This window comes from Labeo rohita, chromosome 21 (genome assembly GCF_022985175.1).
Source record: "Labeo rohita strain BAU-BD-2019 chromosome 21, IGBB_LRoh.1.0, whole genome shotgun sequence".
Lineage (NCBI taxonomy): Eukaryota > Metazoa > Chordata > Actinopteri > Cypriniformes > Cyprinidae > Labeo > Labeo rohita.
In genome coordinates this window covers 17658240-17672955 of record NC_066889.1, presented here as the reverse complement: position 1 = coordinate 17672955, position 14716 = coordinate 17658240, and the positions used below count along the sequence as shown (strand labels likewise).

At 37.8% G+C, this 14716-nt stretch overlaps 1 protein-coding gene across 4 annotated transcripts in view; it reads left to right on the top strand.

Annotated features, from left to right (window-relative positions):
* Positions 1 to 14716, top strand: part of rictorb (RPTOR independent companion of MTOR, complex 2b) — a 40836-nt gene that overhangs the window by 22392 nt on the left and 3728 nt on the right. For 2 of the 4 annotated variants that reach the window (XM_051092461.1, XM_051092463.1), the window contains exons 30-36: positions 220 to 488; positions 3664 to 4684; positions 8738 to 8915; positions 10869 to 10953; positions 11034 to 11237; positions 11394 to 11769; positions 13621 to 13759. In XM_051092461.1, the coding sequence (XP_050948418.1) occupies positions 220 to 488; positions 3664 to 4684; positions 8738 to 8915; positions 10869 to 10953; positions 11034 to 11237; positions 11394 to 11769; positions 13621 to 13759 (2272 nt within the window). Of the gene's footprint in view, positions 1 to 219; positions 489 to 3663; positions 4685 to 8027; positions 8100 to 8737; positions 8916 to 10868; positions 10954 to 11033; positions 11238 to 11393; positions 11770 to 13620; positions 13760 to 14716 lie in introns of all 4 variants that reach the window. The other 2 variants (XM_051092464.1, XM_051092462.1) reach the window with 2 other exon arrangements.

The window sequence follows — 14716 nt, the reverse complement described above, 5'->3', positions numbered from 1 at the left end:
ACATTGAACCCCTCTAGACACTTCCGCAGTTTCAAAATGATTTTCTCAGAAGCCGTTATTTTTTTGAGTTTGCATGACTCTGTGAATTGCGTCATACCTCCTCCCCGAACAATTTGGCAATCTTGTTTGCTTTTTTTTTTTTTATACATTCTATCTTTGAGTGTCTTTCAGTTGCATTTTTGCCTTACTTTCATAATTACTTTTTACCCCCTCTCTCAGGACATGTCTTTATGTTCTGGGACTCATTTCGAAAACTAAACAAGGATGTGAGCTTCTCAAACTACATGGTTGGGATGCAGTTAAGCACAATCGCAGACAGCTTTGGCCTGTGGTGCCAGATGAGGTGGAGCAGAACCAAAACCTACAGCAGCAGCAACAACAACAACAGCAACCCCTCATCCACCTGTCCTCAGCGCCCAGCACCCTCAGCCTAAACTCTGAATCCACCAGTTCTAGACACAACAGTGAAAGTGACTCCACTCAACCTAGTGAGTGCCGCTCCCATCCACGCATTCATGACTAATAGCTCTTAGTGTATCACTGTGGTTTAGGGTGGAGGTCCTCCTTACCACTTTTCAGATGGGCCCTATATCTTGTCATTTGCTTTTATTATTAGCTTACAATCTGAATGCATTTTACTGCTGTGAAGGGCTTCAACATGGTTTCATTTTTATATATTCAGCCTTAATTTCAGCTGTATATTAGATCAAGATGATTTAAAGGATTAGTTCACATCCGGAGCAAAAAAATTCCTGATAATTTACTCACCCCCATGTCATCCAAGATGTCATGTCTGTCTTCTGTCGAAAAGAAACTATGTTTTTTTGAGGGAATCATTCCAAGATTTTCTCCATATAGTGAACTTCAATGGTGATCAACAGATTGAAGGTCCAAACTGCAGTTTCAGTGCAGCTTCAAAGGGCTCTACATGATCCCAGCTGAGGAGTAAAGGTCTTACCTAGTGAAGCGACTGGACATTTTCTTAAAAAAAAAAATGGTCCACTATATGGAGAAAAATCATGAACATCTTGGAAGACACTGGGGTAAACATGGAGTAAATTATCAGGAATTTATAGCATTGAGCACAAATGCTATATCTAGAGCCATGAATGTTTGCGATCTTTCGTTCTATGAGATGCATTTTACTTCCTTTTTGTATTAGGGTTGTGTAACTGTGTTGTGCAATTTCTTTCACATGCATTTAATATTGAATAAGACAAAACTAGACTCTTTTAGTCAGATTATTATCTGGCCTAGACTGGCTGTGAGTGATGTGAAATGTTGTCTATTTATACATATATATCTTTTAAATTTTGGAGTGATTCACTTCAAATAATTGGAAATATCTTTAAAACCATTCCCGGATTTGTAAGAGTCAACAAATTAGTGGTTTGTTTTTAATTGCACCTCTTGATGTGCCAAATTCAGCTATAAAAAGGTATCTTTCTTTCTTAATAGTATGGTTGGGCTTACATTTATACAGAGTAGTACTATAGACGAGGCTTAGAATGAAACATGAATCATTATCTACCTACCTGACTGGTTTTAGATGACTAAGCACAGACAGTAATCCTGACTTGTATAGAAACTGGGAACGAGGAAAAGTTTTGCTTGGCACACTTATTGAAGAGTTCATGAACTGCCTTTTTTATTATTTTGTATTGTTATTTGAGGTCCCCTTATAATATTATCAAGATTTTTACTTAACACATTATAGTTTAGAAGTAATAGGCTATTTTTGTCCTGCTTTTACCCCCCTCATCGGATGCCTCTGTTTGAATAGGCATGGTGGATTGTAGATTTTGAAGTAAATACCAACTGCTATGATTGGCTGAAAGTTGTGTATGTTTGACCACCTACAGCTTTCATAGATTAATGCTCCTGTGATTCAGGTTAAAAATACTTAGCACATATCAAACCACTTGTAATAACAGTTACTCACACTTGCATGTTGCGACATTACTGTTGGATTCACAGCTTTGTCTTTTAGTTTCAGTCTTTCTAAAAAAAAATCCTGCGTCAAACTGTGCCTTGTTTGTAAGCAAATCCACAGTAAAATGAAGTGAACAAAGAGCCAATTCTTACTGATGTGGTCTGGAATTTATTAAAAGTTCATCCATGCTTTCCTAATGTTGGGATCAAAAGGAAGGCAATTCAAAGACTGTTTTTCCACAACCTGGCACTGCACAGTGTCTTATTGTATTCAGAGTGATCTTTATCGTTTGGTTTCTGCATAGACCTGCGTTTGCCTGTCGTTATTTACAGTTGAGGTCAAAAGTTTGCAAACACCTTGCAGAATCTGCAAAATGTTAATTAGTTTACCAAAATAAGAGGGATCGTACAAAATGCAAGTTTTTTTTTTTTATTTAGTATAGTCCACAAGAGAAAATAATATTTGAATTTATAAAAAATGACCCTGTTCAAAAGTTTACATACACTTGATTCTTAATATTGTGTTGTTACCTGAATGATGAACAGCTGTGTTTATTTGTTTAGTGCTGGTTGTTTATAAGTCCCTTGTTTGTCCTGAATGGTTAAACTGCCTGCTGTTCTTCTGAATAATCATTCAGATTATTTGGTTTTTCAATATTTTTTTGAACCCTTTCCAACAATAACTGTATGATTTTGAGATCCATCTTTTCACATTGAGGACAACTGAGGGACTCATATGCAACTATTACAGAAGGTTCAAATGCTCACTGATGCTTCAGAAGGAAAAAACAATGCATTAAGGGGGGTGAAAACTTTTGGAATTTGAAGATCAGGGTAAATTTAACTTTTTTTGTCTTCTGGGAAACATGTATGTAGCTTCTAAAGGGCAGTGCTAAATGAATCTCCATTCTGTTCAAAATTTTTACCTTTATGCATAGTTTTTCCTTCTTGAGCATCGGTTAGCATTTGAACCTTCTGTAATAGTTGCATATAAGTCCCTCAGTTGTCCTCAGTGTGAAAAGATGGATCTCAAAATCATACAGTCATTGTTGGAAAGGGTTCAAATACACAAGAATGCTGAAAAACTAAAGAATTTGTGAGATCTGGAGGATTTTTGTGAAAAACTGCAGGCAGTTTAACTGCTCGGGACTCATGAACAACTATCCCTAAACAAAGAAAAACAGCTGTGGATCATTCAAGTAACAACACAGTACTAAAAATCAAGTGTATGTAAACTTTTGAACAGGGTTGTTTTTATAAATTCAACAATTATTTTCTTTTGTGGGCTATATGTAAACGTCTTTTATGTGAAATATCTTATTCAAGTCTGTATTAAACAAAAAGTAACATGCATTTTATATGATCCCTCTTATTTTGGTAAAATAATTAACATTTTGGGGGATTCTGCAAGGTGTGTGTAAACTTATGACCTCAACTGTACATGCATGAATCGGAGGGCGGATATTAACAGGCAGTGATGTAGAAGCAGGCATTGATCATCTTCTGTAGAGGCAGTGTTTATCCATGTCATATTATATCATAAGGTGGCACATTCCATAAGCTGTTTTTAAACTAACAAGAAAAACAGGATGTGTTTTTATAGTACAATGACCTTATAAGCAAAAATATCAAGGGAATTTTGGTTTCTCAGTTCAACCACACACTGTACTTCTGCGCACACTATGTACATTTCATCTTGTGGTATATCTAAAAATAAATTTTCTTTTTCAGGCATGTACATCCTGGATGATGACAAGTTAGAAAGCCCTGAGCTTTCAGAGGACCAGCCACTGTACTTCAGACCCAAACTCCTAAAGGACCGCAGCCCCTTCACCATATTAGCCTCCAGTCGACTAGTCCGAAACCGCTTCCTTATCTCTCTCTCGGGAAAGAAACTCCGCAGTACCAGTGACCCCAAAGGCACTGGTAGCAGCAGTAAACTCCATGGTGAGCCTACACTAGGAGGCCTAAGGCGGATACGCACAGTTACAGAACCTTCTATATTCTCTCCAGTTCAAGGAGATGTCTTCAGTCCAGTATTTACTGACGGACATCTGCCGAAAAGCCCAAGCGTTAGTCTGGATACCTCTTTTGTCGGTAGCAAGACTTCTGAAACTCAGGGCAGCACATCTAGTATTGGGGAGAACAGAGCTGCCGAACGGAGCTCAGGGGTTGGAGATGCCCACCGGGAACAGACCAGTCGGGAAAAGCTAGCCGGTGATGGCTCAACCTCTGGGAGCGGGGCTCAGTTTAAAAGTCGCAGCCAGAGTTTTAACACGGACACGACCACCAGTGGCATCAGCTCTATGAGCTCCAGCCCGTCCCGAGAGACTGTGGGTGGCGTGGACTCTTCTACCATTGACACGGACTGTGTTAGCCTCAATACGGTCATTAGCACTCAAACTGTCAAAACACTTAATTCTCTCACGCCCCAGTCTAACCACCTACCCCTTTCCAAATCTAGCTCCGTACTGCTGATGCCACCAGGTTCCTCTCATACTTTGCCACGCAGGGCTCAGTCCCTTAAATCGCCTTCTGTCACGACCATTTCAAGCCTGACAGACTGTAGTTTTATGTACACCAGCCCTCGGGACGCACTGGGATATGCTACCCTCAAACGACTACAGCAGCAACGCATTCACCCTTCACTTTCCCATAGCGAGGCTCTCGCCTCGCCTGCCAAAGACGTGCTCTTCACCGATGCCATCACTATGAAAACTGGCAGCCTGGACTCCAGACTCACACCACGCAGGTAAAGCAGATTGACCAGCAGATGGTCCGAAACTCTTTCCCTTTTCTGTTATTACATCACCCTTTGTTTTTTTTTTTGTTTTTTTACTTTCTTTCATAGCAACATTTTACACTTTACACTAGGGATGTAACGATTTAACAATATTATCAATATCATGATATCGCAATATTATTGTGTTCATGTATATAGGTCTTCCAGGCAAAAAGTGTAGTTTTTAAAATATATTTAAACTTCTTATTCTAACTTAAATCTAACATTAAAGTTGTGTTTTGGGCCATTATGATTTAGCATAGGATCTGTCAACCGAAAGCACAATATGCCTTCATCTGTTTTCTCTGCACATTTCAAAGTGAAGCACGCACTTCGTTCAGGCGATCAGCTTGTGATCCGGTGTTTTCGGCACCTCAGAACGGCTCCGTTCACAGTGAAAGAATGCAGTGAACTCGTTTATTGCATGTACTGTGAGTTTTGCATGCGTTTGGGAACGTAGCGGCCACCAGTTGTGCTTTATTTTCACTAGACTTGTACTGAGACATGTTTCTGTAAGCCTGTTTTCACTGAAACTGGAGTTTTCCTTCAGGATAAAAGCTTTACTGCCATTTCCCTCAAAATAAAAGCTTTAAAGTGCAGTATGAATTGCTGACAGCTAGCGGGTGACATTTAAATGGGTTTAAATGGGTAACACTACTGCAGGCCTAATTCAAACTATCTCTTTCAAGTGTAGAAATTACAAAAGAAGTATTGTAATTTCCCTACTGTAGTGTAAAGCAAAAATAATATACCTATGAAATATTATTTTTCATTTATTTTGCAGCACAATCGTTTTACAATATGTGGCTCTTATTATTATATTCTAAGTTGGCTTCCTGAAACACCAGTGTGAATGTTATTTAGACTGAGACAGTATATCACAAATAAAAAGAGTGTTAAGTCCCCTTTAAAGTTCAGGTTTTAGTCAGTTAGTTAAGAACATTGGTTGGAGCTCTTATTTTGAAGTCTCAAAGTGCATTAGATAGAATTATTTAACTTTAAAATGTACAAACTGTAAAAAAAAAATGTCCAATTCTTCATTTATCTTTTTTTTATATATCATATCATGAACTTCATATTAGAGGTCTGCATTCCCGCGGTTGGTAACTCTGGTGTAATTTGGACGGGAGCGGGCGGTCTAATAATATACCGTTCCCCACGTCCTTTCTGAACAGCATATCTGCACTTTACTCATTCTTATCGAGCACCTGTACAGCCTGCGCTCATGACTGTTATGCACGCGCTGCACGCATGGACTGCATCACGTATTTTATTGGTAAGGTCTGTGCACGCAGGATTTGCATAACGGTCATCAGAGCGGGCTGTACCGAGGATGGCAGAGCAAAGTGTGGATGTGCTGTCCTTGAAGGACGTTCAGCTTGGACTAGAAAATGGTCAGTTTACTGTTAAGAAACCCACATCGGGCAAGTCTGATGTATTTATATATTTTCTTTTGTAGGAGAGACGTTGAAATCGACGTCGGGACATTTTTCGTTAAATTCTTAGGTTAAAAGTGATTTAATTTCGTAATCAGCTACACTTTTCCTAAGCTACTGTGTTGACAAAAAATGTCACATTTGTATTTTGAATAAAAATAATAAATATGCTACAATTTTGTACATTTTTTTTCTACATTTTTTTTTTCTGCAACACATTTTCCGTATTAACAGCATCTTGACAAGAAGAATAAAAATAAAATAAATTATTGTACAAACTACAATTTTTTTGTTCTCTCTCTCTTTCGGTTTAAATGTGAGATTCTGGAAACAGATAAAAATTTAGTGGGAACGGTCGGGTCGGGAAGAAAATTATTCTAAGCGGGCAGCGGGTGAACAAAGAGTGAATATATAGCGGGAGCGGATGGGTGCGGAATAAAACCTCGCAGGAGCGGGAATAAAAAAACAGTCCCGCGCAGACCTTTACTTCATATCATGATATCATCATATTGTGAGATTTTGAAATTGTTATATCCCTACTTTAGACCAATTATATCACAAAACATTCACAGAATGCATCCACAGTAGGGCCCTATGAAATCCATTTTATTTCCAAATTCCATTGAATTTTTTAATTATGTTTTTTCCGTTTTAATTTCCCTGGATTCCGTTTAAATTTTATTTAAATTTCTAGACTCTGTTTTAATGGGTAAATTAAGAAATATTAATTAAAATGCATGTCTAATTAATTGAAATCATGAAATGTCCGCAATTTACCAGCAGTTTATTAAAGGTTTAACAAAAATTACATTTTTAAGGCCCTGTGAAATACTTTATTTATTTATTTATTGTTCAAATTCAGTTTTATTTTTACCAAATTCTGTTTTCCATTCATTTTTTGGATTACATTTGATTGGTTTCATTACATTTTAATAATTTATTTTAATTTCTAATTAATTGATTATATTAAAAATATAAAAATTTTATTTTTATTTTATATAAAAGTTTTATTTATTTAATTATTTTTCCAGAAATACATTTTTCTGGTAAATAATTTTCCGGTGAATATTACTTTAAAATAATGTTTTAATAATAATTTTAGTAGTGGTATCATCGTGACATTAAATAATATATTTCTGTCACAATTTCTTCAAGTTAAATCAGTCTTTTATTTTGACGGTTTGCTGCGAAGACTTTTTAAGTTTCTGTTTGTATATCATATGATGATAGTTTTTTTTCACAAGAAACAGTAAAATGCTCATGAAGTGATTCTCAGAGCAGTTCTAGAAATTATGTTTATGTTAACATATTCTTATTTTGAGGCAGCAGAGACTGAAAACACTGTGAGCGTCACACGCGCTTCAGTATGTGTGCAGAGAGCGAAACCATGTTGTGCGTTATGCAATAAATTCCATTTGTACGATTCCGTCCACGTTTTCTGCATAGCGGAAATCATAGGGCCCTACATTATAACTTCAGAGATTAAAAATGCTCATAACAGAGATAACGGTAAAATCGTCATAAAATGACTATCAGAGCGGTTCTAGAGATTATGTTTGTGTTCATATACTCGTATATTGAGACACACAGAACAAGATGTCTTGACTCAATAAATTTCTCAGAAGAGACATTAGAAGTTAAGACATTACAGGAAGTCATTCTTCTTTAGACTTCCTTTAATATTGTTCCTTTTTATGATGTGGCTGTTAAACTTATCAGCCTGATAGGATCCTAATGTCATCAATTCTAAAAATATCAATGTTAATCAGAAAAGAAATGAGCACTAGAGTTCCCTATTAGAGTTCCCCCAAAAGCCCCTTTGGGAAGCACTGCTCCCTTTGGAAATAATGTGGTCTGTTTCTGATGGTCCCTCTCAGGTATACTAAAAAGCGCTTCAGATGTCTGGGCCAAGGTTCGAGCAGGCCCCATCGCAGATCTCTGCTACCACGGTGCGTGGACCGTCCCTAGGGCTGACGTTCCCCTGTTTCAATTTGAACATCCACTTCAGTACATTTTTACAATTAAAAAAAAAAGCCTAGCCTCCTTGGCTTCTACTTCGTCGTACTTTGCCCCCCCCCTCTCATTTCTCATTAGCGCTCCCACAGCCCATACCTTAACCTGATTCTCTTCAACCATGACTCCTCAGCCCTTGAAATGACCTTCCCACAGTAGGACAAAGTAAACTCTCCTCATTCCTCATTGATTTTATGTAGTTCTAAAAAGACTTCTAACCTACGCCCTGTCTCCATTGTCACAGAATTCCTTCAAGTAGTTTGCTGATGTGAACCGAACTGAAACCAATTCCCACAATATTCCCACATTTGATCCAAAAAGCATGTAGAGGCTTTTGACCTATAGTACTTGCATGATGCAGCTAATGACAAACAGCTGCTCATTCTGAGATGCGACTACGCTTCACCAGCCTGTTCCCACATTGACAAACCTACAAATCATCTGCTAGCAAGACCTACAGTAATCCAATATCAGCACAAGTAGTTTCCAAAATGTCCAAACCTCCTTTCTTACCGTTTTCTCTCTCTCAATGTTGTACCTTTTTTCTGATCTCTTCTTTTCTGTATGAGTACAGGTTTCTCAAGGCTTTGAGTTTTGCATCTCTGGATAAGGAGGATCTTCTGAGCCCTATCAGTCAGACTTCCCTGCAGCGCTCCTCCTCAGTGCGTTCAATGGTGTCCAGTGCCACATATGGCAACTCCGATGACTACATTGGCCTTGCACTGCCAATGAACATCAACAGCATGTTCCAGGTGACTAACTACTTCATGATTCAGTTTATATCTGGTACTAATATCAATCTCTGGTGATCTGATCCCAGTTTGAATATAGTAGTTCACACAAAAATGAAAATTCTGTCATTAATTACTGGCCTTCATGTTGTTCCAAACCCGTAAGATTTTCATTCATCTTTGGAACACAAATTAAGATATTTTTGATGAAATCCGAGAGCTTTCTGACCCTGCATTGACAGCAACGCATTGACACATTCAAGGCCCAGAAAGGTAGTAAGAACATCATTAAAATGTCCACGTGACATTAGTGGTTCAACCGAAAAGCATGTCAGTACCAACATGCATTACAAAAATTAGGGCTGCCCTTGACTAAAGATTTTCTGGTCGACTAGTAGTCCTTCATTTTAAGCATTAGTTGCATGTTTATTAATAAACCATATAAGTCATAATAATGAGACTTTAAGTGCCTGCATAGCCTAAAAAAGCTAAAAAAAAAAGCACACCGGCAAATATAATAATAGCAAGTACACCAAATTAACGTTTTAATAATTTATTGAGTAGTGGATGCGCCTTTAGGCATGTTTCATATGGGTTACATAATCTGAGAATATTTGTTTTTTTTAATTGATGTAGTTTTGAAGTTTTGCGTTCATGTTTGCAGAGACAGAGATGGCACAGTGTTTCCCCTAGGTTAACAGGTTTTTTTTGTTCAAAATCTCAACATATTGAACAATATGACTCTACAAGCTTTTTCTTTTCTTTCTTTTTTTTCCCCAGAAATGTTTGTTTTAATTTTTTTGATAATCAAATAAAGGCATTAAACATTTATTTCTATTTAATCAAATAAAAATTAAACTCTTTAATTTTCTGGCAAACAAACAGAGGTTTACTGTTTAAATTAATACATGGAAGAAAATTTGTGTGAATATTCTGTTAAAAAAATTTTAATAATAATTGCACCTTTTTTTCTACAATTAAGTGGTTAATCTGGTTGTAATATTTATTTTTATCATTTGTTTTATTTAAATTGGCCAGAAATATAAACATATAAAGATGTACATTATACTGCACACAAGTAATACAAGAGTAATACATTTGTTTTACACGTTAATCTGTAGTTTTATTTTGACAGGTTGCCATGAAGTTTCTGTGTTTATACATATGATATGATGCTAGTTTTCTCAAATGAAACGGTAAAATTCACATTAAATGACTCAGCAGCTCTAGAGATGAAGTTGATGTGTTCATGTCGTCATATAATGAGACGCAGAGGCCGAAAATCACTGCAAGCATCACGTGTGCATCAGTATTTGTGTAGTAAACAAACCGTTTCCGCCACTCATACATACAGAGCCAAGCGGGACATGCAGGATTTATATCTAAACCGTCTTTTTTCATTTTAATATTAACAGACATTAGTCCATATTGTGATTCGAATTAAGTGACAGACCCAATTTTGATTTATTCATCCAAAAATTGACGAATTCCGTGGCATGCCGCGCTATAGAGTAAATTCCGTTTTTATGAATAGACTCCGTGATCCCGTCAGCGTTTTCGCAGAGAAATTGTACATAATATCATAAAACCATATAGTTTGTTTACTAAAAGAACAAGGTATAGACCTGTTCTATAGGAAAGGTAACCTTAAATGACTTTTGTTGTGATCTGGCGCTATATAGAAAATAAAATTTAACTTGACCTTCATGGCATTTCAAACCTGTAAGACCTTTGTTCATCTTCAGAGCACAAATTAAGATATTTTTGATGAAATCCGAGAGCTTTCTGACCCTGCATAGACAGCAACGCAACTGACACGTTCAAGGCCCAGAAAGGTAGTAAGGGCATAATTAAAATAGTCCATGTGACATCAGTGGTTCAACAGAAAAGCATGTCAGTGCCAAGTGTAAACAGGCATTACAAAAACCTCCTTTAAATTTGCATCTAAAACTTTTGTATTTGCTTTCTACCTAGATTAAAGACATACCGTACTTCCAAAAAAGGACAAGTCCACCATCAGAGGACCGGACAGCAAAGTTTTTCTCGGGAGATTCAGATGGTAAAGACGGGAATGGTTATGTTTCCATTGCATCAGCATCTTACTATTCTTTCAGTAACTGAATGCTGTTCTTTTCTCAGGTTCCAGTGAAGGATCCAGGCATTCTGTTCTGCGATCTCAGCTTAGTATCACAGAGCTAATTGCGGTGAGCCGTTCAGACCAGCACCAGATGCTGGGCGCGGAAGAGACCGGCCTACAAGAGCACAATGAGGAGAACTGCCTTTACTGTGCAGGGCTATACGTGCTTGGCTGCAATTTAAACACTCTCACGCAAAGCCGCACAGGTAAGCTGCAGGGCATTAGTTTGACTAGATGTTCCTAAAAACCTGTGAGGATGCATGCAATGTTGTACTTCATGGTCATCTAGTTACCCTGTATTAGAACATCATTAGTTAATTTGAGATTCCCCATGTTCTTATATACTCTAAACCCTGTTTTAGACTATCCCGATGCTCCGTTCTCGGAATGGTGCAATCAGCCTTTACACAACCTGGAAGTCATGCCTCAGTCTAAGTATTCAGGAGTGTCTGGCTGCAGCGACGCTGTCTCTCAGGGCTCTGGTGGCAGCACCCGCAGCACCGAGCTTGTTCTTGGTGAGGAATTCTTTAAGCCGACAAAGATCAGAAAATTCAGGGACTTCTTAAGTATTTCAATTGTTAATCGTTTGCCTGTGCATGCTGTCTTTCTGCCAGGGGTGAAAAACATTCCAGAGGACGCTCCAGCCTGCCGTGTTCTTCTGAGGAAAGAGGTGCTCCGGCTTATCATCAACTTGAGCTCCTCAGTGGGGACAAAAGGGAATGAAACCGGACTCCTCACGTAAGGCAATAATTTCATCCACATCAATAGTTCGACCAAAAATTTTAATTCTTTCATTAAGTACTCACCCTCGTGTCATTCCAAACCCGTAAAGCCTTTGTTCATCTTTGGAACACAAATTAAGATATTTTTGCTGAAAGCCCAGAGTTTTCGGACCCTGCATAGTCAGCATTACAACTGAAAAATTCAAGGCCCAGAGAGGTAGTAAGGACATCAATAAAATCGTGACATCAGTGGATCAACTGTAATGTTACGACGCTACGAGAATACTTTCTGTATTCTTACTTTTCGTAACGGGTTTGGAACAACATGAGGGTGAGTAATTAATTTCATTTTTGGGTGAACTATCCCTTCAACAAATGCTTTCCTTATTAATTTCTCAACAGAGAGATTATTACTTAATATTAAATATGTAGTCTTTGGCTGAACATTATTAGGGCCAGTGGTGCGAGGACCCTATTGGAATTGCTCAGATTGTTCTTCTCCGACTAAATGATTTGAGGTCCTGAACATGCTCAAACTCATGAAACTTTGCACACACACCATAAGTGGTAAAAATTTACATCTGATATGAGTTTGAGAAGTGGGTGTGGCAAAATGACCTGACAGCACCAACTATAAAATTTCAACGAAGTGCCCTCAAGCTATGTTTCACATACATGTACGAAATTCGGTAGACAAATGAAACACCAATATCTACAAAAAGTCCCCCGGTACGAAGTCCGAAACCCAACAGGAAGTCTGCTACATAGCTGGCACGGCAACAGGAAGAGGCATGCTTTGAGGTCTATTGAACTCCTCATAGAGATTTAATGATACCAACAGTATGTTTGGTCAGTCTAATCTAAAGGCCTTTGCGATGTTAAATGGGCTACTTGCAAAACTAATTCCACGTTCTATCTATTACAGCTCGGGAGTTTCCGGTTAGCATTCAGTGCACCTATATACAGACAGTTTCTAATGAGAACGCAGATTATTACTACATTTAAAGTCTGGCATTTCTTTAAAAAACAATTAATCATATTCTCTGCGTTAGCATGAAGTATCTTCAACCTGCTGAAATGTTACTGTAAATATATTTTTGGATGAAAACTTCAAGTTCCATTGAGTTTGGAAAATTCTGTACAGAGTAATCACCAGAATATGTCTTCTCCTGTCTCAGAAAATTTCTGGATTTTGAAATCATCCCGCTAACTCTCTAACTCTAATATTTCAAAACGGAAGTGCGTCACGATGCTCAGTGCAAGTAGTCCATAGTGAAGATCTTGAGTTTTCGTTGAAGGGCATGTCCGTGGCTGCTTGACAAAGTTTGATGAATTGCCGTGGGAATAGAAGTTGTTATAACTCAGCCATACAATGTCCGATCTGCCCCAAACATTCGGTAAGAGTCCTGGCCTGAGCACATCTAAAGGCCAATATTCTGTTATAATCATAATTCCACCTGCTGGCAACAGCATACGTCACACTTGGTGCTAACTCAAACATACCCTATTCAATCTGCAAAGTACTGGCCTGAAGAGCCTGAAGACATCTACATGCCAATATCCAGTTATTAGTCATAGTGCCACCACCTGGAAGTTTAGGACGTATAATTAACTTTGACATTCCTTCTATGTTTACCACTTTTAAATGCACTGCCCGCCCTTCGCTGTTTTCCTAAAGCCACCGGCTGGTGGTGAGCCCAGGTGCAAGGTCCCTTTTAACACCGCTTGCAGCTTTAATTTTAATTTGATCCTTTTGATCATTCTAATGAGGTAGTGAAAAGTGACATCTTCCTAGGGAAAATGAAGGTAAATATGAAACTTAGTATAAAGAGGATTTTTTCTTTCATTGTAACTTCTTGCCTTGCAGAATCAAGGAAAAGTTTCCATATGCGTTTGATGACATCTGCCTGTATTCCGAGGTTTCATACTTGCTGGCTCACTGCATGTTCAGACTGGCCTCACGACGCTTCATTCAGGAGCTCTTTCAAGATGTTCAGTTCATTCCGGTAATACGAAACTTGTCTCACGTCTTGTCTCACTGTGTTTTATAATCTGCATAAGACAAGCAATTTGTCACGCACAAATTGTTTTTCAGTCCTTGAATTAAACTGGGTTAAAAGTTTTAAAGGAGTCCACTTCCAGAACAAAAAATTGACAGATAATGTACTCACCCCTTGTCATTCAAGATGTTAATGTCTTTCTTTCTTCAGTCGTAAAGAAATTATGGTTTTTGAAGAAAACATTTTAGGATTTTTTTTTCAATGGTGCCTAATTTGAACTTCCAAAATGTAGTTTAAATGTGACTTCAAACAATCCCAAATGCGGTTGTATACGATCCCAGCCGAGGAAAAAGGGTCTTATCCAACAAAGCAATCGTTTTTCATTAAAATAATACAATTTCTATACTTTTTAATGCCAAACGCTCGTCTTGTCTTACTCTGCCTGGAATGTTTTTGTTCCGGTTCATGACAGTTGTGGTATGTTGAAAAACTCCCTTCTCATGTTCTCCCTCAACTTCAAAATCGTCCTATATTGCTGTTTAACGTTTTTTGTTGAGGGTGTTTGATCTTTTTTGCATGTTCACTTTGCAAAGACTGGGCAAAGACTTCTGCAGTGATGTAGGATGATTTTGAAATGATTTTTGAAGTTGAGGGAGAAAAACGATTGGAGTTTTTCGACATACCCCTAACTGTCTTGAACCAGAATACACAGGGTTCAGGCAGATCAAGACAAGACAAGTGTTTGAGATTGAAAAATATTCAGATTGTATTTTTTTTTTTTTATGAAAATAACCGATTGTTTGGCTAGATAAGACCCTTCTTCGGTCAGAGATCAGAGATCGTTTACAACCGCATTTGGGATCGTTTGAAGCCACATTTAAACTGGATTTTGGAAGTTCAAGATCGGGGCACCATAGCAGTTGAAATTCTGAAATGTTTCCCTCAAAAAACAATTTCTTTACG